The following is a 24,696-nucleotide window of genomic DNA, read 5'->3' on the forward strand; positions in this document are numbered from 1 at the left end:
TTATTATTTCTCTCTGTCTCTCCCTCTAGTATGTTGTAGTAACAGTGTGTTTGAAAGCGGGTATGGAGACCACTGCCTGGACCAAGGTAGGAATGCTTTATCTGTCCCCAACACACACACAATCCCCTCCACACACATCCCTCAGTCAGAGTGTAACCTCCCAGTGTGGGGAGACTTAGGTCTTACAGTGTGCAGTATGTAGACAGACAAAGCCCCTCCCTTTTCCATGACACATAGTGGGGGTGTGGGGGTGTGTGTGTGTGGGGGGGGGGGGGGCGTTGACACTCCGTCCGTTCAGCTGTCGTCCCAGCAGCCCCCCAGTAATGAAGCAGGGTTCCACAGGAATTCACACAGTGTCCTTTTACACAGGGTTAAAGGAGGGGGAGGAAGGGGGGGGGGGCTCACAGAGACAAGGTTAGTCTATATTCAGACTGTCAGTGCAGAGCCATGAAACCTTGTCTTCTTTCTCCTCATCCTTCTACACCCCCCACTCTCTCTATCTGACGGTTTCTCTCTGTCTCTCTCTTTGTCTCTCTCTCTGTCTCTCTCTCCGTCTCTCTCTCCGTCTCTCTCTCTGTCTCTCTCTCCGTCTCTCTCTCCGTCTCTCTCTCCGTCTCTCTCCGTCTCTCTCTCCGTCTCTCTCTCCGCCTCTCTCTCCGTCTCTCTCTCCGTCTCTCTCTCTCTCTCCGTCTCTCTCTCTGTCTCTGTCTCTCTCTCTGTCTCTCTCTCTGTCTCTCTCTCTCCGTCTCTCTCTCTGTCTCTCTCTCCGTCTCTCTCTCTGTCTCTCTCCGTCTCTCTCTCTGTCTCTCTCTCTGCTGCAGTTCTCTCACCTAGCAGTGTGGGGCAGCATGGTGCTCTGGATGGTCTTCTTTGCTGTCTACTCTGCCATCTGGCCCTCCATACCCATCGCCCCCGACATGCTTGGACAGGCAAGTGTTCCCCCAGTACCCCATTTACCCCTCCACAAACATGTGTCAGTCATTTCAGGATGGTGGGGTGTGGAGGTGGTTATTATGGGCTCTGTCTCCTCCCTCCACCCCCCCACCCCCCCTCTCCACCCCGGCCCGGCGCCTCATCGCCTCTCCTTCTGGGTGTTCCATGTCAGCACGGCTGGAGCCCTGGGGAGATTTATGCCATGCCAGCCTGCTCTCCAGGCTCCCTGCACCTGCCACGCCGTCACCCGAGCCCCAGGCTTTTACGGCCTACTCTGGGGGTGTTGACTCAAGCGAGTTGGCTGGTCGGGGGAGGGTTGTACACTTGGAACGTCCTGATGGAGAGGGCTGTGCTGGGGCATTTGATGGGGGGGGGGGGGGGTTGGTTAGGGTTACGCTGGTAACCCCACTGTGCAGGTAGAGAGAGCGGGGGGGGGACAGGGGGGCGCACAAGTTCCCTTCAGCCCATTAATTCAATTTGTGTCAGAAATCAGGAATGTACTCAAATAACTCTGCAGCTGCTCTGTCCAACTGGGGAGCAGACAGACCCTCTCCCCCCCCGGACTGCAACTGGCCCCCTCAAACGACCCCATTACCTCGCCTCTCTCTCTCCCACTCTCTCTCCCGCTCTTTCTCTCTCTCTATCTATACCCCCATCTATCCGGGGGATGATTGCTTGTAAGACTATATTGTGCTGGGGGTGCTGTATGTGTATCTTTGCATGAATTTTGGTGTAAATGTTAGCTTATGCATCTGCACATGTGTATATCCTCTACATGTTTTCACATCTGATAGACAGTTGGGGTTGGTGTTTTGTATAGACAGCCGTGTTTAAATGTGTGTTTGTGCAACAAGTATAAACACTGTGATTGTGTGTGTGTGTGTGGGAGGCTGTGTGTGTTGCAGACAGGGATTGTGTGTGTGTGTGTGTGTGTTTGTATTGTCGTGCAAGCGGCTCTTGTCTGGCTGTGTTTCCAGCTGTCGCCGGGAATATTTCCTAATGGTTATCCTGATTCAAGCCAGACGTTCCCAGGGCACTGTCAGCTGGCCTGATCCTCTCAGCCCAAGATTATCTCTGCTCCTCAGGTCACAGCCAGAGAGCCAGCACACAGACTCCTACTCTGCTCTGAGGAGGATTCCATGTTAGAGAGAGATAGAGAGAGAGAGAGAGAGAGATAGAGAGAGAGAGAGAGAGAGAGAGAGAGAGAGAGAGAGAGAGAGGTGTAGACAGTGGGAGGGAACGGTCTCTGAGATAGAGGGAGCAGAGATTGAGAAAGGCAGAGTGGGGGAGGAAAGATTGAGGGAAGCAAGACAGTAGTTTTGTGGATGATTAACCCCTAGAGACTGGCTTAGGGTTGAGAGGTCAGAGGTCAGCGAGGCTGACTGCACCTGGGCCAGGCAGAGAACAGAGCCCCTGTGGTTATTTAATGAAGCGTTTCTCCTCACTGTGTATCCTACCGTGCTGACTGTGGCTGTGCCAAGGCTGTGTCTGGGCTTCGTCTCGGCTGTGTTTGTAATGTGCTAGCATGACGTTGTGCTAAAACGTTGTGCTGTGTTTGTAATGTGCTAGCATGACGTTGTGCTGTGTTTGTAATGTGCTAGCATGACGTTGTGCTAACACGTTGTGCTGTGTTTGTAATGTGCTAGCATGACGTTGTGCTGTGTTTGTAATGTGCTAGCATGACGTTGTGCTAACACGTTGTGCTGTGTTTGTAATGTGCTAGCATGACGTTGTGCTAACACGTTGTGCTGTGTTTGTAATGTGCTAGCATGACGTTGTGCTAACACGTTGTGCTGTGTTTGTAATGTGCTAGCATGACAACGTGCTAACACTTTGTGCTAACATGTTGCGCTGTGTTTGTAATGTGCTAGCATGACGACGTGCTAACACGTTGTGCTGTGTTGGTGGCAGGCTGGGAGGGTCATGCAGTGCTGGCACTTCTGGCTGGGTCTGGTCCTGGTCCCGGCAGCTTGTCTACTCAAAGACTTTGCGTGGAACGCGTGAGTACCTGAACCTTACTGTTCCCACGTGAACTTGGCCTGCTCCATGTGAAGCCGTCATGGACACGTGGGTTCATTACATTTACATTTTTACATTTTAGTCATTTAGCAGACGCTCTTATCCAGAGCAACTTACAGTAAGTACAGGGACATTCCCCCGAGGCAAGTAGGGTGAAGTGCCTTGCCCAAGGACAACGTCATTTGACACGTCCGGGAATCGAACTGGCAACCTTCGGATTACTAGCCCGACTCCCTCACCGCTCAGCCACCTGACTCCCTTCATGCCTGCTCTCCTGTGTGTGGTAGGGGCCGTCGCACGGTTTGGAAGTCTCTCCTGGAGGAGGTGCAGGAGCTGGAGGCGCGGGCCGTGGACCCCGGGGCGGCTGTACTCCGAGACGCCAGCGGCCGCAGGTACGCACCCCGCAAAGCATCGTGGGATTGCACCTCTACTCGCAGGCAGGGTTGTTAGTCATCACAGATTGTGCGATTTTAACATTGACGACTCTAATTCAGTCCAGCAATATCATATTTATAGCAGTATTATAGATACTCAACCTATGGGAAGTGTAATTTCAGCCGTGTTTAGTTCCTGCATTTAGTTCCTAGTTTTCATATGAGTGTTAAAGGAGAGATATGATGTCATAACTGTTCTAACTTCCTGGTGTCCCTTGGTTAAACCTTCCGCAGGCCCAAAGCTAAAGCTGAGGTCCCATAGAGCCTGTGGGCTCAGGGCACAGACAAACACACAGGTAGCGCCTGGGTTTGAGCTGACCTCACCTGTCTTCGTGACCTATGACCTTTGGCCTCACGACTTGTGGGCTTTTCATCTAGCTTCCTCACTGCATCCCCCTCTCTTTCCCTGACTCACCACGGCTCTCATTAGTATCTCATCACAACCATCTCTTTCTCTCTCCTTCTCTCCATTTTTTGTTCCTCTCCTCTCAGCAAGTGGACAAACTTGCACTGCTGTAAGGACTCGGTGTGTTGACTGTGTGTTCTCTAGCTCGTGACTGTAAGGTAGAGAGAGAGAGTAGCGCTGTGTGTGCATGTGTGTGTTTCTGTTGTGTTTTGTTTCATGTCATCAGACTAGAGCCATCTTTATTCAGATTGGAGAGTGCAAGGCAAGACTATGGATATCCAGCACAGGGGGTCTTCAGTCAGTCAGAAAGACAGGGTTGAGGGCTGGCTCCCAGGTCTGGAACAGGGAAATAATGTTTAGTTTTTTGGACAGGTAGGAGGGGGGGGGGCACCCAGCCCCTGACCATGAGGTGAGTGGTCTTGTCCTGGGTTGCCCCTGCTCCCAGACAGGGTCCAGGGGACGGGGCGTGGGCCCTGAGCCTGGGAAACACAGGGGTTGAGCGGAGGAGAGAAGCCCACATCTGTGTTAGTATTTGATGGGGGGGGGGGGGGTGGAGGTAGAGGGTTTAGAATGGGAACACTATAGAGGACAGTCATTTCTCCCGGGAAGTATTCAGATGTGGCGCAACCTTGGACCGTTTTGAGTAGACTCCACAGGGGATGTGAGGAGGAACAGTCTACATCCAGTCTACATCCAGTCATTCGTCGTCTTTTCATCCACTCATTCCATCATCCATTTAACAGACCTCCTTTTTTTTGGGGGGTTCGTATAACTTCAGAGCTCTTTTCTCAAAGCGTTTTTCTTTTTGCCAAACACATTGGTTGGAGTTTCCCACCGGTAAAATAACCTGAGGATCCCATCTGCTTGCTGAGAACCGTGACCTTGTGGAGTCTGGCGACCGTCCACACGCTGTGGATCCAATCAGGGCTCCCTGTATCGCTGCCAGGGAAACCCCTCCAATGGGATTCAATGCTTCATTTGTTTCCTCACGTGGAAACAGGAACCGTCTGTATTTCTCTATGAAATCAATCTGGGAAGCGCTCTCTGTGGCTTCCCGTCATCAGGAAACGTTCTGTCGCCAGCTCTATCTGTTTGCTCAGTCTCTCGATCGATCAGCCGGTGTGATCGATTCACGGTGTTCGATTTCCGTGCTGGCACCCCAGCGCGTGAAAGAGCGTGCGTGAGAGAGCGTGCGTGAGAGAGCGTGCGTGAGAGAGGGTGCGTTAACGGGGGCTGTGGCTGAGACCGGTTATTTTTGGTCACGGGAGGAGAGGAGCCGTGACGGCGTGTGGTCCAGGAACACAGAGCCTCCAGTCTTCCTCGGGCGGGAGGGAGGGAGGGGTGGGTGCGGGGGAGGGGTGGGTGCGGGGGAGGGGTGGGGGGAAGGGAGGAAGGAGCAGCTTGACATGGCTGTCTGTTTGCCCGTACAGTCAGATCATGAGTTTCTATTGGATTAGCTCAACTTTGTGGAGCCCTGTCCTAGACGTCAGGCCCACATCTGGCACTGGAGCCTCCTGATTGGTTCACAAGACACCATAATAGGCTGTCATTGGGTGGGGTCTAGGACATAGAGTATGTTAAGGTCCAGGGGTTTATGTCAGACTGGCTGGTAGGAGAACATACTCACACCATACTAATCTTTGACCAATATAACAGCTGTCTAGTTTACTACTCACGTTCTCCTCTCCTTTACCTTTCAAAATGTAAATGTTTTTGTACTTTGATGTAAGTAATAAAAAGATCAAGAAAGCCATCCCCTCACCTTCCCTGCCTCTTACCTGGGTGAAAGGAAAGGAGACAAGGGATTGAAGAGTATTAGAACAGAGCAGTCATCTTCCTCACCATTGATTGGTTGTGATGTCCTCGTCAGTAGTAGAGCTCTCTCCTGTGATTGGTGCCTCCTCGTGTCATTCAGTAGACTGTGTGACGTGATTGGTGAAGTGACTGTCCCTTGTCTCCTCCTGCAGTCTAAACGAACGTGCCCATCTGCTGACCCGGGTATTTAGGAAAGTGCCCTCCGGAGGGGCGCGCTCCAGCTCTGTTCAGCAGACCGTGTCACGTAAGCTGCCCCCCCCTCCTTCACCCTGGACCCAATGCCAACCACATACTGGATACTGCACTGCGTCACAACACAACAGTAGAACTACAACATTATACTCAAAATAAAACAGCTTTTTAATCACTCTCTTTCTCTCTATCTTTCTCTCACTCTCTGTCACTCACTCCCTCTCTCTCTCTCTCTCTCTCTCTGTCACTCACTCCCCCTCTCTCTCTCTAGATGGCTACGCTTTCTCTCAGGAGGAACATGGGGTGGTGTCTCAGTCCCAGGTGGTGCGTTCCTACGACACCACGCGCCAACGGCCCAGCCTCTAGCCCGCCCCCCCTCACCCCCCCTCACCCTCACCCCCCATACCCCAACCCTCCCACCCCCTCTCTGCTCCTGAACGGCTTCGGTTGCCATGGCGGCAGAGACAGACAGACTATGTAACCCCGCCCCTGTGCTGGGTGAGCCTGCTGTGGCCTTAATGGAACCCTGACCTTGACCCCTCCCCGGAGGTCGTCGCTAGGCGTGGAGTCCGTTGCTAAGCACCCTGAACTGACTTGGAGAAAGGATCGGGGGGCCAACTAGACTGACAAAATGGTCTCTACACACACAGACACACACCTACAAGACAAACAGGCATGAATAATCATATCCGTTCACAGGCATGAGAAATCAAACTCAGAGACTAATATGTGTATCATGTAAATCACACACAGGTTTTAACAGATGCCACTGTGTGTGAGCGTTGTGTGTGCGTGCTCCTGTGTGTCTGTGTCTGCTTGTGCATGTGTGTCTGCACGTGCACCATATGTGCTTCAGTGTGTGTGTGTGTCTGTGTGTGTTACTGCGTGAGTGTTTGTTTCCACGGCTCCCTCTCATCTCCTCCTAAGCTGAGGCTGAACCCGTCCGGGTGAGGGGGGTGGAGGAGGGGGGGACAGCAAACCCTGCGGCCCAGATGGAACCCTCCAGGATGGTGAGGCTAAGGCCCCTCCAGCACACTGCTTCAGCTCAGCTTTCCCATGGCTCCTGGTGCCACCCCCACCCACCACCACCACCCGTCTACCTCCCCCTCCCTCCACCCTCCTCCACCCAGCCTCACTGCCAAAGACCACAGAGATGCCACTGAGGCAGAACCGTGACCCCCCTAAACTCTCGCTCTCCATCTGGACCACCCTCTACACACGCAGGAGTCCCTACCCCCTCTCTCTCTGTTTCTATCTCTATCCATCCATTTCCCTCCTGGCTGTCTGTCTCTCTCCCCGGCTCGGCGGCCTCCGCGTCCTCCTGCTCCCCGCTGCGTCTCCCCGTCCTGCTGGGTTGAATCTGTTTCTGTTGTATTCCGGTACGTTTCTGTGATCCCCGCCTGCCTGTCGCCCGGCCCCAGGGGGCAGCAGCCCGGCCACAGCTCTTCCTCTCACCTCTGTCGGGTTTTAACACATTTACTGGATTTTTTTGTTGAATAAAAATGGACTTGTCTCTGTGTATCTCTTTTAATGCTTGTGTTTGTGCTTTTATTCGGTCTTTGGACAGACTTTTTTTTTGTGCATTCAGAACACTTGCAAGTTGAGAATGGTGAAAGATTTGAGCCTGTCTCCTGTGTGCAGTGTTGGCCTGGTGTGAGGACAGGGACTTAGAGACCTGAGATCAGGACATGTGATCGCAAGAATGCATGCATCAATAAGTCAGTCAATTTAAGTCTTAAGCATTAAATCGAATCAGTTCCTGGCTCAGCCTGAATGCCTCTAACATGAACCCATGAGTCCTGCAGGAGGCACGTACACAAGAAGGACCTCGAGAAGTTTGGGTCTGCCAGCGATCTGGACACATTCAAACACTTGTCACCAGGCTGAGATCAGATCTAAAATCCTTCCCTTATCTGTTCACACAAACCCTTTCACTATCGACTCAAGGTCAAACACCCCATCCAGCCTCTAGGTGAACGTGAGACCAGGTTAGCTGAGAGGGCAGCGGAGGACTGTGATCCCTGCTGGGAGAGTCTCCAGGGTGTGACCCAGTCCAGCGTGGCTGCAGGCAGCTGCTCCAATCTGGGGAACCCATCCCTCCCTCCTCCAGGCCAGGCTCTCCCCAGCAGGAGCGCAGATCCATTTCCTCCCAACGACTCCCTCACGGCCCTCTTCGCTTTCGCCTTTCCCAGAGTTTCCATTGAGACGTGCCAAGAATATAGCTAGTCTGGGAGGACAGCACCGGACCTATGACCTGTTGTTGGTGTCTGAGGATGGTACGGCCAGGCTGAGTAGGAGAAGACAAACTGGGTGTTGATACAGGACATCTGAGAATACAACATGATGTACTGTGTGCGTGTGTGAGAGAGAGGGAGAATGTGTTTGTGTCGGCTGCTGTCGGGAAGTGCTCCTTCATTCTCTGAAACCGTTCTGAGGCTTGCCCATGCTGACCGGCAGGTTTGGCTGTCTGGGTGTACTTGTTGCTAAGCTGAGGGTGTATTCATCTCCTAACTCCTTGGAGGGGAGTGGGCCATCACGAAGAATGCCATGGCAACAGACATCCCTTCCTCCATGGTAACTTAAACTCGGACCGTCATGCCTGTTATGTACACCTCCAGTACACCTACCCTGGGGTTGTGTGGATGGTGAAAGCCAGGGTTTAAGCTGCACACAATGTCAGAGTTTCCATTCTGTGTTATAGTCATTTATTATAATTCTTATGAAAAACTGCACTCCCTGTGTTTCACAGAGCGCAGGAACACATTGGAACTCAGGTCACATACCTTGTTACACACACACCAACACACTCACACTGCCCATCATACAGACATTGTGATTCAATTAGATGACAAACAGAATGAACACTTTGTTACGGAACATTTCTGATAGTTACCAGTTAAATAAAACATATCTTTGAATGGCTGTGTTGTCCAGCACCAGACATAGACCAGGGCAAAGAATGAATGAAGAGCCTTCAAAGCCGAGAGGGCACCTTTAAGACCGGTCACACAACATGGCAGACAGCCTCGGCTTTGCGGCTCTCCCTCTCCTGGTCTACTACTGGGGCTGGCGTAAAGCGAATAACTCAAAATGTTGGAAATGCACTGGAATACTCAAGTCCAGTAACTTCCACGACTACATGGCACAGAGGGAGAGTCAACACACACACACCCCTCTGACAGGAGGGAGACTTAGTGAGGGGGAACAGTTGGCAGACAGTTTTTACTGCATAATTAACTCTGCAATCTTCAAGGGCTGCCGGTTTCAGCTACACAGGGAGAAAGCCCACTCTCACAACACAAACGCACCGACACACTTTTTTGAGGTACATTTATTACCCAGTCATTGCGTGAGTATTTGTGTATTTTGATTTTGGGGTTCTCTTGTGTATACTGTGTGTGTGTGTTTTCTCTCAGGGCAGTGGTTCAGAAGAGTGTGTGTATGGGTAATGTGTATGTGTGTAAGGGGGGAGCGTCACAGTCCATGTCCTGTGTTCACTTCATTAGCATTTAAGCGGCCTTCAGGGAGAGAGGCTGCCTTTCACATCACACCACCTGCATTTCCCATTACACACTACTCACACTTTTATACACACATCCTTAGACACGCACTCTCATTCTCTCACACACACACATCTGTTAACGTATCCATTCTCTCCGAATTCGCTGTAACACAATCATGTTTCGATAGAAACTGGTCGCATACATAGACAGTATAGAATACAACCGTTTATGTTTCCTGTTCTCACACGCACAAAGCACCCTCAGCCCTATTCCTTACACACACAACATGAAACATGACATACACATACAGTACAAAAGCTATTTTGTTGTCTTTGAATGCTGGATGCATGGTTGATGTCTTATTGGTTCCCTGCTTCATCTAACCCTGGACTGAAATGGGACAAGAAGAAGCTCAGAATTGGACCCTGAGTTCAAAACTAACCAGGAGATCACACAGAACACTCACGGCACATTACGGCAAGTCACACCAATCTGAGCGACACTTTTACAAGTACTTCATGTGAGTCTGACTCCATATTATTCCCTTCCCTGGCTGGCAAGCTCGAAATGTCCACAGTGGCCAGCTCCCAAAGTCCTCACAACCTCTCTCCCACACTCTCCTGTTGGCACAAGGTCCTCACAAGGTCCGTCAGTTGCACAGTGTCCCGCATGTGTTTTCAGACTGTCACAGGAGGGTACTTCTGCTCACTGGTGACGCTGGCCACACTGGTGGGAGGAGGGAAGGGGGACTGGAGTTGTCTGTACCCCCCCTGGGTGGGGTCCATGAAGGCTTGAGGTGAGGCAATGGGATGGGCATAGCCGATGTACTGGGGGTGCAGGAACTGGCCCTGGTGGGGCATTATCTGGGTGGCCTGCTGGCAGTTGAGGACAGAGAAATTGGTGGGCATGTTGACGAAGACGCTGGCGTCCGGAGGGAGGCAGCAGGAGGCCTGGGCACGCATCATGGGAGGGGGAGCCTGGCGGGGGGCGGCGGGCGGGGCGGACGAGCTGGACGAGGTGGCCGTGCTTGACTGGCGGGAGGAGGAGCCTCTGGAGGTGCCCATCATGGGGATGGTCTCCAGCAGGCGCCCCCCGCTGCCCCCGCTGCCCCCAGACGACAGCTCCTGCTTGGGCCGCAGGCAGCGGCAGCAGCACACCGCCACCACAGAGCCCACCAGGACGAAGGCCACGAACACCGAGCCCACGATCAGGAAGGGCACGTAGATGGGCACTGCAGGGCGGAGAGAGACAACAAGCACAGGTTGAGCCTTTTACATTTACATGTATTCATTTAGCAGACGCTTTTATCCAAAGAGGCTTACAAGAAAGAACTTTACTAAAGGTGCATAGGTCAATGATCATAAACAACGAAATCAAAACATGAAGCATCATTGTGAAAAGCAAATAAGTGCCAATTGGTGGAACCAGAAGAGCATGTAGTTAAACAAATTATAATCAAACAACATGAACCTCAAAGGTTTTAGGGGTATTCAAACCATGGCACGTTTTCAACTCGTTTCAACATCCATCCTCACAAGTTCCCTCCCCTAACGATTACAGCTTAACACAAACGTCAAACTCAAGCGCCGAGGTTTACCAGCTGAGAGGGCTGTGAGAGACAGCACGCAGGCTGGTGAAAGACAGCACGCAGGCTGGTGAGAGACAGCACGCAGGCTGGTGAAAGACAGCACGCAGGCTGGTGAGAGACAGCACGCAGGCTGGTGTTCTTACAAGCACAACACTCCCGTCTTGATCCAAGCCCCCACACGTGTGTGCAGGGGGCCACTGAGTGACAGCGAGACAAAAGAAGCGGGAAGAGGGGGGGGGGGGGGGGGCCCAGAGGGGTGGAGCGGTGGGGTGTTCCCCATGGGGGCCCAGTCCCTCATTAGCAGTTATTAACTTTGTTTTGATCTGGGTCTAATCCTGCTCACCCAGCTGTGACCTTGTCCCCCCCCACCCACCCCCACCCCCCGAGTCAATGTGTGTGTGTGTGTGTGTGTGTGTGTGTGTGTGTGTGTGTGTGTGTGTGTGTGTGTGTGTGAGGGACATGATGAAGTGAGTGTGTGTATGTGTGTGTTTTTTCAAGGAGATTCTGTCTCAGACCGCCAAACTTTGTTGTTTGTGTAGAAATGGCCAATATACTGCAGTCTGATAGCACATAAGTTGTAGAAAGACAAGCACACTTGTTTATGGCCAGATCCTGACTGCTGTTTAACATAACACCCGTGACTGTTTCCATTAGACTACTGAGAGTCACTTAGATCCACATGATTCTATGATGAGTCAATTTGGCAGCATGTGATTCACCAACATGACATGGACCAATCCAGTGGAGTCACTCTCTATCAAATATGATATTGGTCAGACAACATTGTCATTACGTTAGGAGGGGTTATTGTAAAGGAAAATGACATTTCTAACCAGACAGTTATTTTTAAGGGTAAGCAAGAACATAGCATTACTGAAAAGGAAAAATGGTTCACGTTTAGTATGTGTAACACTTGACCCAACAGTGAAAGTTCAAGGGAAATGTTGGCATGGATACCTCAATGGCATAACTACAGCTGAGGTGTTTCTTCAAATACACACACACACCTTCCTGAAACGCACACACTGCCTTCTAGAGTACAATACAGCACTTGTTATATTACAGCTGATTTATTGTTCCTAAAATGTAGTTCCTCATTTTCCAAGTTGAATTTGAAGTGTTATGGAGTGAGACTGTAACCCTGAGATGCTGTAACTCACACCCTTCTCTTCCCTCTGCAGTAACACACACACACAAACACACACACAAACACAAACACAAACACACACAAACACACTCAAACACACTCAAACACACAAACAGAAAGTGCTGCATAGAAACATCAAAAGTCAACCGCTTTTCAAAAGAACTTGACTTCATGTTTCAAGCTGCAGGCCACTCATTAGGTATTTAAGACATTAATTCTGCCACAACTGAAGACTAGATCACAGCAGACAGACACAATGGGACCAACAACCTGAGACCACGGCCCATTTCCCATTCAACAGCCCAAGTGTCTGTTTCTGAAGCCGTCACTCACAGCTGAACCAATGTAAACCATTTTAGAGACTTTCCTATGGGAGTCTTACATAGCAATGGATATAAGTTACCAAACAAGAAATTCCCCAGGGTAGTCCCCATTACATATACATTGCTCTACTTGAGTTTTTCTGGGAGTTTTTCCCTTGTCTTCCTTGAGGGTTTAGGTTGGTTGAGGAGCAGTTCTATGGGCTAAGTAAGCCTAGCTGTGAAGCCCTCTGTGACATTGCTTGTAAAAAGGGCTATACAAATAAATGTTGATTTGATTCCAGATCAGTATACCTCTGTCCAGCTGTGGCTTACTCTGTGTCATCACACTGGCCGACCCTCTCTCATCACTGAAAGAGCCTTTTTCTGGCAAAGAAAGCGCCATAATGGCTTATCTTACTCACGAGAGGTGAAGTCACTACACTGTATCCCCAAGCTTCTGTGTCTCTCTGAGTGCTATTGTTCCCACCAGGCACCACCTGTTGCCGGGGCTGGCTCTGGTGGCAGAGTGCCTATGTCAGTGACCCCCCCGGCTCTGTGCCCGTGCTGGGGAGAGCAGCTACTGTGACGGGGTGGTTGAGCTACTGCTCTTCTCCCAGGGGAATCTGTTAAGTGTTCTCCTTTCCTTAATCCCACGCATGTTTCTATATGTTGAAAACATTCGTAATTCCTCAGTTATTCAGTGCCTGTGTGTTTCTTTGCTTGATGATTAATTGGCTGCCATGTGTGGAAAATGTATGACATGCTTTAACTTTGCTTTGCACGACAAAATCCGATTTTTTTCGAAAATCTTTTTTCTTTGTTATTTTGGCTGCTCTCCACGGAATGAAAATGTATATAATCCTTCCTGGGGTGATAAGGCAAGATTGTTTAAGAAAATGAGAGATCAGGGAAGAGAGGAACATTTTGTGTGAGAAAGGCATGTCCTGGGATTGGGCATGTTTATTATCTGCATGATCCACGTCACAATGCTGCTCTGCAATTCAGTGTTGAATGTGTGTTTGCTTTTGGTAACAGCACAAACACCAAAGTTATTTTAGGCCATACTGTATGCCTGTAGTAAAACAATGAAAAACATTAAGTGGACATAAAACCTAAATAATATCTTGGCATCTCTCAGAAAAACTACCTTTTGTCATGTAGACTAATCACTTTTGACATCTGGTATTTAAATAACACTTTAAGCCTAGTAAAGGGAGAATTGATCAATGTGTCTGTGTTGAGCCCTACACATTTCACTTGACACTTAAAAACAAAACAAAAAGTGGACGTCACTAAAAGCGGACGGGGAACAACACCCGAGTTTCGGAGATGATGCACATTTGTTTTATGGACAGAGCTGTCAGCACCGTCGCGAACCATTGCTCAGTATCCGTTCAAGTCCAAACCTGATCCTCGTGGGGACAGTGAGATTTGAGCCCCGGCTCGCCAGTCCCCGCGGTGCGAGTTTGTTACAGCAAGAAGAACAAACACAGCTATTTATAACCGTGCTGCACAATCTGCCATTTGTGAGTGAGTGGCCAGTTAGCTGGCTGTTGGGGGAGTCTTCCGTCACCTCTGCGGCTGTCTTTGACAACTGAGCAGGGACAGCCTTTGGTGAAGCCAAAACCCATTTTAAGATCTTCAAGATGTCGGCGTTGATTATGATAAATGATATGGTAGACACAGTGGAGGATACTCGTTATTTAAATTCAACATTAATTACAAGTCATCAATCACGTTTCAGGTCTCTAGTCAATGCTCAATAAAAAGTTAATTATATCTCCCTTCAACCAAGTATGGTCATTCTGATATGTTTACATTTTAATTCTTCAGTTAAACGATTTAAACTAGCAGTTACTGTACAATCTAATTATGAAATTACGTCTTGATGCAGAGCGCACCGAGTGCACTTTAGACTCCTGATGCTATGTGAACTAAGCATGGACTGTAATCAACCGACCGGACAGACATTTTTGGAAAGTTTTTTTTACCTGCGCTCGTATCCTTGTTCTCTTTGCTGTCGGTGCCAGGTTCCTGCGGCTGCTTATCGTTGTCACAGGTCCCTTGGTCTAGCCGTGCGTCCGTACTAGAGCAGCAGTAACGCAGTTCGCATTTCCCGCAGCAGATAATGGCATCACCACCATCGAACTTTTCTGGACACTGAAATCCATCTCTCCAGGTAGCCTGCGTGTCGTGCCAACCGTGACAATATTCCCCGCTGGCCTTCACATCGATAATTGCCAGGAGTAAGGTCACAACCACTGTGACAGACATTGGGAAACCTCCACCCCACATTCCGAAACCGGTGCCCGTTTCACAGGCAAAATAAGTGGCAGAGGGGCTCTCTCTCCCCGGTCCTGTTACGTAGTTAACAGAGTGATACGCTGAATGATTGAATAAGAAACGACAAAGTAGAATGAAAATAGACTTTCATTTGAGAATGTAATTATGAGCGTAATTCAATCTACAATCGCGTATGTCACCAAAGCGATACTCGGTGATGGCTATCCGCTCTTATGATTCCAAGTTCATGCTGTTGAGGAAAATGAGCCATATAGAAATGCTCAGCGGTTGTAGATTCATGTCATAACTTTTTTCCTTTAACAATGGACCTATCTCCCTCCAGTCACAGGTGGTGAGCGTTTGGAACCCGGGGTAAATCCAACATCAATCCAGGCTGAAAGGAACTCCTCTGGCACGGAAGCGAGGCTGTCCATGTCTCCTGAAAATACTCTTCTCAAATAACTTTCCCCGGAGATGTAGTGAAATCGACACTGGTTTTATATGTAATCCATGCGCTCTGCAAGTGTAGTAACGGAATGCCCTCATGTACTCTACCGTCCACCAGTTGTCTGCCTACTGCGATCTATAGCTTGAAACTTCCCAACTTCAGCGAGTTACCATGAGCCCAAACGAAATGGTAATCAGCACACCCTCACGTGCGTCAGTGAGTGGCATAAAGTTGTCAGGGTTTCACCCATCTCCAGCACACATCCGAGTCCCTCTTCAATTCTTTCTAGAGGGAGAGTTCTTTGAATTAAGATACCACCCCCAACTTGGTGAGCGTAAGCATAGGTGGTGAGGCCAAATTCAGCAATGCGCGTGCGCACCAACCACCGCATAGTGCCATAGACGGTCAACATCACATTTACATTACATTTAGCAGACGCCTTTATCCAAAGCGACTTCCAAGACGGTCAACATACGGTGATTCCATCTCAATCTGAGAGTAATCTCCGGAGCCAACCCCTGCGTTCTACTGCTGGCTAGAAGTCAGTTGACCAGTATACAATGCAATTTACCAGACATTGTACTTAAATCTGTATATAATACAACCATTGGCATTAATGCTTAATGAACAAAAAGGTTTGCGTCTCAGAAGTTGGGCAACATTGCCACCAAGTGGCAAACACTAGTGCCTTCAACAGCATCAAACTAAAGCAAAAAGTGTCTTTACAACTAGATCCAAATGATTTCAATTATGTTGAAACAAGTTTGCAACCCAAAAAAAAGTTGGGTAGAGAAACACAGCAGAGCAGATTTTGTAAAAGCTTTTATTGGTCAGATACTGGAAATGTGTAAAATGGACATCTGCATAACATCACCTGTGGAAATAACTGGGTCAGAAAAGTAGCACACAGACACCTCAAAACACTTGTTGCTACAGTGAGACATCCTACTGTCCCATTTCAGTAACAACCTACAGTAAGCAGTAATCAAGAGGCAAATTTATGAACAGTGGGGTGCAGGAACTGCAGTGAAGCAGAGATTATCAACTTACACTGCACAGGTAGAGCTGTACTCACCAACTGCCTCCTCACCTGAGGAAAGATGCATGGAAATTGAGCAAACAGCACATTTATACCCCCATTGTGTGTGTGGTGCACATTCATACTTTTCTGGTAGTAGTCGTAGACTTTGACCACTGCAGGTTGGAGGTTCTTGACAGAAAAGTCTTGCACCATGATGAGTGTGTAGGACATGGTCTCCATCTGCTTCAGCTAGAAAATAAGGCCTTGCATTACACTGCAATTCAATAAATACTGGCAATGCACCCATTTGAAATGAACTGTTAAGTTGGCATTTTTACAGCTCTTTTTGTATATGACTGGACAGATAGTTGGACCAGTAGTTCCAGTTCAGCCTAGGGTTTGTCACCTACCTGTTCTACATAGATGATCACATGTCCATCCTTCTCATCAACACGCTTTGAAGTCTTCATCTGGAGGAACACAATATGAACAGTTACAGTAGGATGGTAGTGTAGAGGCATCGAGCTACTATAGTGAACACAAGCGTCTGAACTCACAGGGTTCACTGAGGTCTTGTCTAGGATGAAGCCGGAAAGAAGTTTGACGTCAATAATAACCATGTTGGTCTCATCCCGGTGACCACTGTACCTACAAAAGACAGAAAAATAAATAAACAAATCACTTGTCAGTCCTGCTTAAACTCTACTTGTAGCTTTAAGGATGTTATTGCAGTTGGCTTGGTCTAAGAGGGCCAGTACCTGACTTTAACCACCAAGATGAGGGAGGGTTTGGGTTCACACCTATCGACCACCTCAACTGTCACAGTAAAGGCAGAGATGTCTGGACGAGGATGGGTGTTGTAAAGCAGAGCGATGTGAAACAGGTTGGAGGTTAGACAACTGCAGTAAGGTCAGGGATGTTAATTTGGGTGGGGGGGGGGGGGGGTACAGTCTGACCTGGACCAGCACACAGCTTAACACCAATGGAAAACTGGTCTAAGGGAGTCATGTGACCCAGGTTTCTGTAGAACTTACTTTCCGCACACCCTCAGTGTGACCTCAGTGTCCAGGATGGTGACATTGTGCAGAGATACCGTAACCTCGAACTTGGGCAGACCTGGAATTGAGAGTGTTAGAGCAGAACAAACCACCTCACCAGGGGCTTGAACACAGGGCCCATTCAGACCATATTCTTTGAGGTTGAAGCCAGTGGAGGTCTGCGCGCCCTTCTCGTTCCAGACCGTGATGATGTATCGGCCCAGAGGGGCCTCTGCTGTGGTGGGATGGGAGAGGTCCAGCATGCCACTGACCGTTGAAAGGTCCAGCCACTGAGCGATGCAGTTGGAGTTGGGATCCTGAACGCCAATCAGAAAAGCAGAAAGTGTTCGGCGTCAGAGGGGAGGGGCATCTCCAGAAAAGGGCTTGCATGTTCTTCAAATACCAAGTCGTCTTACCTGAATCTCCACAGTTTGATACTGCGGAAAAAGAGAAACTGCGGAAAAAGAGAAACAAAGTGTAAAGCAAAGTTGAATGATTCATGGAGCTACTGGAGGAAAGATGACAGGATTAAAAACGATGGCAGGCTCAGGAGGTAGCTCACCTTCTGGTTGTACATCCCAAAACTGGAAGTGAGAGAGACGACTCGGAACTGAACTGGAAAATGATCAGAAAACGTCACACAGGAACAATGCCATCCAGCAGGCTTGGATTGTTTGTAGACAGCAAGCGTGGAACAGACTAGCCATGAGCAAGTCAGCTAAAAGTTGTATTCTACGCCAAGCAGAGCAAAGTTGTGAATGGGATGGGTCACCAACCGAAATACCACCTACCCTTCTGGCCAGGTTTGTAGATGGGCTTGTCCGTCTGAATGATGGTGATGATGTTAGAGGGTGTAATGAGGATCTTTGTCTCCTTGCTCATTGAGTCCTTATATCCAGTCAGAGGGACACCGAGGATGGCCACAGTCTCAAGCATCACAGAGGGCACCTAAAAAAACAACACATCTAGATACGGGCATCTTGGCAGGCAAAAGGCATAGATTCAAAACACATCCAAGGAGTTCACACCTCCAAAGCCAGAAACAGCCATGTATGCATGAAGATCTAGTCAAGCATGGAGAGCACTTGGCTTAGCTCGTAAAAAAGGGTTTACCTCAGCCCATCTACAGTACTTATTGGAGAAAGTGGTTCTACTGGCCTACACAACTTGACACTTACAGAACAGTTTAGGTCAACAAGCTAAGTTTACACATGAACCATATAGCGTAAGAGGGAGGGGGGGGGGTCAGACAGAAGCACGGGAACATTTTAATAAATACCTCGAATGGGAGACAGTTATAAAGGCCCTTGTTGACTCTGGTGTTCAGCAGCATGGATAACTGTCCCTGCTCCAGTTTAAGTGTCACCACGAGTGAAAGTGGCTCCGTGGGCCTGTGAACACGGACACACAGGGTCTCCATGCTCCCACCCACCACCTGGGAGCTCATCGGCAACTTATCTAGGCTTGTCTCGATAAGTACACATTTCAAATTGGTATGGAAATAGGCACAGTGTACGTACGATTCATCGAACATGCGCAACGTCGCAGTTTGCAAAAGCGCATAAGCCATTACTAAAGCGAAGAACAGCATTTTTGGTTCCAAGACGGAAGCCTACGGTAGGGTCCGTGTATGACGGCTACAAAGAAGAAAATGATAGGTCAGAAAATGTTCTTCGACCGGTAATTACTAATAGGCTAACTGACTGGATATGTCTATTTGTAGCAGAGAACACCACATCCAATTGGTTAATTGATTTCCCATTGCCTTCCTCCCGCCTCTTTGATTAAATCCACCAATTTAACCTCCCTAACTCAGTGAATGCAAACCCTTTGACCCTTTACACCTGAATGACTGCAGATGAAGCTCATCTACATACCCTACAACACTATTAATGGACTGCTATTGAGCATAGGCCTACGTGGTTCTGCATAATATTACTATGGGATCATAAAACTAGCTAGGTTCAATGAAGAACCTTGACATTAAATGATATTGAAGAAGTCTGTCAATATATATAGTGTCGGTGGGCCTCATACATGACATTTGATGGAAAATCTCAAACGTGTAAGGTAACACTGCCACCTATTGGTAAAATAAGTACTGTAGCGTCACCCCAGGCAGTTTATGTTACATTCACTACAATTCCCGTTATGCTCTTTGGTCAACAGCGTCCTTAGTAACGAGGAAGTTACTAAATTAGACCGAAGCGCGCGTTGAATACTATTCAAGCCGGCAGATTCATCAACGCCAAAGCAACGGTAAGAAAACACTCAGCTAATGTTACCAAGCTAAAAAGTAAAGTAGCAACATAACTTGATGATCCTGTTTGATAAATCAGCATGGCTGACATTTTTCACATCGTCAAACGCCAGTCAGAGGGCCATAGTTGTCGAGAACTTGTTACTGTAGTGACAAACAATTTAGCACCACAACACACGTAGCTACTTGCTTGCTACAGTAGCTAGCTACAGTAGGCAGCAGGCTATCCAAACTTTCCGTCTTGCCATCTTCCAGATGTCGTTTGTGAGGATAGGTCGTTCGGTGCCCGGCCAGGGAAAGCGGCCCCCTGTAAGGTCCAAGAAGACAAGTGCCCCCAACAAAGAGTGGGTGGTGAGTAATGTGAATTATAATTTAATGTAAAACTGCATTTAAAAAGTGTATATTATCAACAGTGGTTTGTAGTATTAGTCAAACGGCACACTCGAGTAAGGTCCTGCCTGGCTAAAGTTTCCAACTACAATGTGTTGATTTTGGTGTTTGGATACTGGTGACTCTTAAATTCCTTGCAGAGCACCGTCAACGACCTCTCTGTGCACAAGCTGACACCTGAAGAAGTGGTAAGATATATCTGCTCCCTTGGAGTTAACTAAAATATGTAGTTTAGGTGTTTAGAAGTCTGATATAACGTTGTGCGTAATGCTAATAAATGCTAATGCTAAGTCAGATAGCGTATCCTGGGTTTCTGGTGCCCCTCAGAGCCGTCGTCACGAGATGCACCGGTCCCAGAACAGGGCGGTGGCCAAATGGGAGCTGAGGGAGCGGGTTCTGAGACGGCGCCGGAAGCACACACACCCCAACAGCCCCGGCCCCCTGGACCGAGCCAGCATCAGCATCATCAGAGAGGTGTCTGCACATGCCTGGGAATTTAGCACGGCAGATTAGGGCCCTAAGTGTTTTTCACTAAGTACAACATTCATTGACAGTTGTTAACATATTTGCATGTCAGCTTCCCTGCATGTCCCTTCATTAGAATACTTCTTTACAACACATTCTTTCAACAACAAATGTAACATTTTAACTGTAACCTCACCTCTTTGAGGGAAACCGAACTAAGCACACCTCATGTAAGGTTGTTGTGTTGCGCTTCAGGTTTTCTCAGAGCACCTGCAGTTGCAAGACGTTCTAGCCCGTTCTGACAGAGCCATGGCTGTGGTCAAAGATCTGTTTGGAGATGCCCCGCTCAGGCAGACCGGTACTGTGCTTATCTCTGTTCATGTTACAGTGCAATGTTCAAGCCAATAGAGTTTACAAGCCCTTAATTGGTGTGTTATGGTCACAGCACAAAATTAGCAGCACTCACCAGTCCCCAAAAAACGATGGTAATCTATTGAGTGGCTGGTCAAATATGAACTGACAAGAAAGTGAATTTTGCCCCCTGGTTGAGGTCCAGTAATACTGAGGGATTGATGTGTGTTGTCCCAGGCTTCCCCAGTGTAACCATGGCTCCGGACTGTGGCTCGGACGCTGACCTGCCGGTCCTGCAGAGACCGGACCCTCCTACCCAGTTGTCTCTCCTCAGCCAGTCTCTCATGGACACACAAGTATGTCTTCCACCATCTCATTTTTGTGTGTGTGGATTTACATTTAGTCATTTAGCAGATGCTCTTATCCAGAGCGACTTACAGTAAGTACAGGGACATTCCCCCCGAGGCAAGTAGGGTGAAGTGACTTGCCCAAGGACACAACGTCATTTGGCAGAGCCGGGAATCGAACCGGTAACCTTCAGATTACTAGCCCGACTCCCTAACCGCTCAGCCACCTGACTCCGATTTGTGTGTGTGTGTGTGTCGTTAATGTCCGTGGCTGGTTTACTGCGTGCCAGGCCTTGAATGAAGTGGAGCATTTAGAGGATGGAGACGATCATGAAGAAGCGGACCCCTCTTCATCCTTCAGCTCCCAGTCCAACATGGACACACACAGGTACCTCCCATCCACATCCTCTGAACTACCGCACACACTCCTTTTAAATAAATAAGGTACCTGTTTTTTCAATGGTATTGCTAAGTTCTTGCCTTGCTTGACATTCAGTTGCAGAGGGAACCAGAGGAAGGGGAAAGCCAAGCCTCACAGAGCCAGAGGGCCGCAGCAGCAGAAGATGTGTCAAGCCACTCCTGACCAGCAGGGGGCGGTAGACAACGTTGCCCAGACGCCCTGTACCTCAGGGGCTTCTGCTGGGCAAGCAGGTACAGGAAGAGTTGGATGACGGGGGGAAAGGCAACTCTATATTATATACACATAAACAACCTGTTTGAATCTATAATTCCATTTTCTATGGGAAATTGAAAAAGAATATGACTAGACCTGAAAAAAGTTTTGCTTTAACTCTTTAAAAATATATATTTTTTGTAGCTCTCAATGCCACTGTGGCAGTCCAGCGGTTGAGGACCAAACAAAACCAGATGGAGCCGTCAGAACGTGGCGAGCCTTCTGTTCTGGTCACTCAGGTGTTGAACGCTGACCATCCTCTCACCCTCTCCGGTATGAGGTTTCACATGGAACTCTTTAGGAAGCCGACCCCGTCTCCCCAAAACCTTTTTAATACAAAGTAAGAAAACAATTTATGACTGTGTTTGTTTGCGTGTGTAGGCAAGAAGGTTCGGTCGTCCAGGGCCAACAGGGGGCGCAGTGCAGAGGGCTCAGTGCTGGACGGCTCCAACATCAGCTCCCTGAGTGGAAACCAGTCCAGCCTGGGGCTGCTTCAGGGCCTGCTGGCCCAGGTGGAGTCAGAGCTGGACGGTCTGGGCCCGGCGGAGCGGCCTGTCAGCGGAGCCCCAGGACCAAGGCCCCAGCCCAGCTCCCACAGCCTCACAGGCTTCTCCGTAGCCCTGGTGTCCTCCCTCGGACGCATGGCCAGCCTCCTGAGACAGGTGCCTGGTCACACAGAACCTTACAACCAAGCGACACCACCTGTGTCCGGGTCTCTGTTCCTTGTTGTGTTGTACTAATCTCCCTCTCCTTCCTGGCTGTCAGAGGGAGGAGGAGGCGCGGAGGGAGGCGAGGGAGAGGAGCAGGCTGGCGGAGGCTGTGAAGGAGCAGAGGGGGCTGATCGACGCCCTCACCGCTGAGACCCTGGCCCTGAGGGAGGAGAGCGCCGCCCTGCAGGTGAGACCCGGTCACTACCTGAGACAGTTCATTCTACACTCTCTTTCTATGGCTACACCTTAAAGAAACCCCTAAGCTTCATCACTTGAATAATATCCAAGAGCCCTAAGTCGGTGGTGTGTGTGTGTGTGTTCTCCAAGGCAGCAGTGCAGCACCGGACACAGGAGCTGGAGCACACAGTGGACACGGTGGTGTTGGCTTTGGGAGGCCTGGGGCTGCTGGGAGGAGGCCAGGGGCTGCTGGGAGGAGACATGAGCTCTGAAGCAGCAGCGTCTGACAGTGGGACGTTAGGTACAGCTCATCTCATCACACCATCTGTCCCACTACTCACACACACACTTCTGTCATATTGAGGCTATAAAGTAGTGGTGTGTTTTTGTCCAGGCTGCGATCGTGGACCCCACGATGCTGTTAGAGAGCCCGCTGTCCACCCTGCTGTGCTCCTCTCTCCTCCTCGTCAGAGAGACAGCCGCCAGCACTCCTCAGGTATCTCTCTCTATCTCTGTATCAGATATTTGGGTCCTTGCAGAGGTGCCCCACAGAAAGTCCTCATGTCATTGTTCCACCTTTCGTGTTTTCCCAGTGGTTCGTTCCCTGTCTCTTCATCAGCAGACCTCTCGCCCCGCTCCGACCCTCAGCCCCGCCCCCTCCCTCTGCAGCCTGCCCCGCCCCTCCACCGCCTCCCCTATGGACCACACCCTCGAGGAACCGAACATACTCTCCCAGGACGCCATGCTGGCTCAGATCGCAGAGCTGACGCGCCAGAACGCCCTGATCAAGACTCAGCTGGTCCAGTCGCGAGGCCATGGCTCAGGCCACAGGTCACCCAGAGACCATGCCAACAGGAGGGGGTCTGGCTCCAGCAGCGCAGGGAGAGAGATGCCTCTGAGCGGTCCGGAGAGGCAAGCGCCTGCCCCCAGCACAGGGAGGGCAACCCCCCAGATGGATGCTGAGAGAGACCGAGGCCCCACCCCTAGTAGAGCGGAGCTACAACTCTCACAGCAGGTGAGCGTGCCAAGGGCCCACAAAGGACATTTAGATCATCATATGAACAGAATAAAGTATCTTCACCAGCTAACTGCAGAATTAGGCCTTTTTTTAATGGCTGTGAAAGTGCTACCTGTAAATCAACGTTAATTTCACGGAAGGAATGACAACGGTGTCTGCCTGTCTCTGCTCTCCCAGACTGTGGAGTCTGACAGGCCGTGTGTGAGCAGCATGGAACAGCGCCTCCTGGAGCTGAACCAGCAGAGCGCCGCAGCCAGGAGCAGACTGCTGGAGCTCATAGAGCAGCAGCAGCAGAGCAGCTCAGCCAGAGGGTCTCCCTCTGTCTCCCCCTCTGTCTCCCCCATACCTCCACACTCCCTCAGCACCGCCACAGGTACACTGTCTGTGTTGAGCACTTGGATGTTAAATATTAAGGGGTGGGGGGGAAATCGATTCACATATGAATCGCGATTCAGTCTTCTAGCGATTCACAAATTTCAAAAATGATTTTTTTTAATTTTATTTTTTATTTAAAAAATCGTGATTTGATTTTTAATCGAATCGTGACCCCAAAAATCGATTTGAATCGTGAGATACAAAAAGATTCCAACCCCTTTTAAAGATCCATCTTTGTTGATGACGTCAGATCAGATTTTCAGGGAAGACCTAGCGATGTGGTTCTCCCATTCCTTTCCAGCCAGTGGAAGGACCCCAGAGTCGTCCGTGTCGCTGCCTGAGCAGGACCCCTCCCCGGACTGCAGTGGAGACAGGAGGAGGTGAGAGTCATGGAGGGTTGGAAGTGATGAAGTTGAATGCGGGTCTATGACTGTTTGATATTATTTGTGGTTCTCGTTGCAGAACCGGCAGTGCGGTCTCTCCACAGAGTGTTGGAACAGATTCTCAAGGAGCTGTGACTCGGGTAAAGACACATTCTCTCACACACACACGACCCACCCGTTACAACAGCTTCTGTCCTTTTAACCAGTCTCTCTGCTTCACACAGGGAGGTGGGGTGAGAGGAGAAGGCTGGTTTGCCTTGTCCACTCATGTAAGATGACAGGAAAAGCACATGCCCTTTCCCTGCTACCTGAGGCACTAACACAATGATTGACGGATGTTAAAATGTGTTTTTAATGGTGTGATTTCTTTTAACCTATGCAAAATCATTATGTATGTAAATTAAACATTTTAACAGTGT

The 24,696-nt window shown here is 49.4% G+C and overlaps 4 protein-coding genes and 1 long non-coding RNA gene across 11 annotated transcripts in view; 2 read left to right on the forward strand and 3 right to left on the reverse strand.

Moving 5' to 3' along the window:
- atp8a2 (ATPase phospholipid transporting 8A2) overlaps positions 1–7,318 on the forward strand; it is a 42,132-nt gene extending 34,814 nt beyond the window's left edge. For 6 of the 7 annotated variants that reach the window (XM_062479423.1, XM_062479424.1, XM_062479425.1 and 3 more), the window contains 6 exons: positions 30–86; positions 822–929; positions 2,845–2,933; positions 3,240–3,344; positions 5,760–5,851; positions 6,071–7,318. In XM_062479423.1, the coding sequence (XP_062335407.1) occupies positions 30–86; positions 822–929; positions 2,845–2,933; positions 3,240–3,344; positions 5,760–5,851; positions 6,071–6,165 (546 nt within the window). In that variant the 3' untranslated portion in view covers positions 6,166–7,318. Of the gene's footprint in view, positions 1–29; positions 87–821; positions 930–2,844; positions 2,934–3,239; positions 3,345–3,620; positions 3,683–5,759; positions 5,852–6,070 lie in introns of those variants that run through there. The other variant, XM_062479426.1, reaches the window with a different exon arrangement.
- Positions 1–16,973, reverse strand: part of LOC134034809 (uncharacterized) — a 17,041-nt gene extending 68 nt beyond the window's left edge. The window contains exons 1-5 of the long non-coding RNA XR_009932278.1: positions 16,850–16,973; positions 16,649–16,739; positions 16,502–16,561; positions 16,235–16,340; positions 16,123–16,160 (exon numbers count right to left, since the gene is read on the reverse strand). This is a non-coding gene — a long non-coding RNA (uncharacterized LOC134034809). The remainder of the gene's footprint in view (positions 1–16,122; positions 16,161–16,234; positions 16,341–16,501; positions 16,562–16,648; positions 16,740–16,849) is intronic.
- On the reverse strand, positions 8,488–15,395 carry LOC134035197 (protein shisa-2). The gene is made up of 2 exons (XM_062480112.1): positions 14,331–15,395; positions 8,488–10,533 (listed from the first exon to the last, which is right to left on the reverse strand). The coding sequence occupies exons 1-2, from the start codon at positions 14,632–14,634 to the stop codon at positions 9,980–9,982; spliced, it is 858 nt and encodes a 285-aa protein (XP_062336096.1). The 5' UTR covers positions 14,635–15,395; the 3' UTR covers positions 8,488–9,979.
- A 148-nt stretch (positions 16,974–17,121) lies between the features above and the next one.
- Positions 17,122–18,822, reverse strand: LOC134035130 (alpha-2-macroglobulin-like). Its single transcript, XM_062479984.1, has 7 exons — positions 18,649–18,822; positions 18,408–18,591; positions 17,920–18,076; positions 17,691–17,743; positions 17,545–17,565; positions 17,277–17,445; positions 17,122–17,207 (listed from the first exon to the last, which is right to left on the reverse strand). Exons 1-7 carry the CDS (start codon positions 18,717–18,719, stop codon positions 17,122–17,124), a joined length of 741 nt encoding a protein of 246 aa, XP_062335968.1. The 5' UTR covers positions 18,720–18,822.
- A 136-nt stretch (positions 18,823–18,958) lies between these two features.
- Positions 18,959–24,695, forward strand: spice1 (spindle and centriole associated protein 1). The gene is made up of 19 exons (XM_062479713.1): positions 18,959–19,193; positions 19,298–19,387; positions 19,644–19,739; positions 19,919–19,966; positions 20,106–20,252; positions 20,499–20,601; positions 20,832–20,950; positions 21,232–21,329; positions 21,438–21,592; positions 21,759–21,887; positions 21,996–22,276; positions 22,380–22,511; positions 22,652–22,802; positions 22,896–22,997; positions 23,095–23,516; positions 23,697–23,892; positions 24,196–24,274; positions 24,357–24,417; positions 24,502–24,695. Exons 3-19 carry the CDS (start codon positions 19,644–19,646, stop codon positions 24,553–24,555), a joined length of 2,373 nt encoding a protein of 790 aa, XP_062335697.1. The 5' UTR covers positions 18,959–19,193; positions 19,298–19,387; the 3' UTR covers positions 24,556–24,695.
- Position 24,696: the final 1 nt, after the last annotated feature.

This window comes from Osmerus eperlanus, chromosome 15 (assembly GCF_963692335.1).
Source record: "Osmerus eperlanus chromosome 15, fOsmEpe2.1, whole genome shotgun sequence".
In the NCBI taxonomy this organism is placed as follows: Eukaryota; Metazoa; Chordata; class Actinopteri; order Osmeriformes; family Osmeridae; genus Osmerus; species Osmerus eperlanus.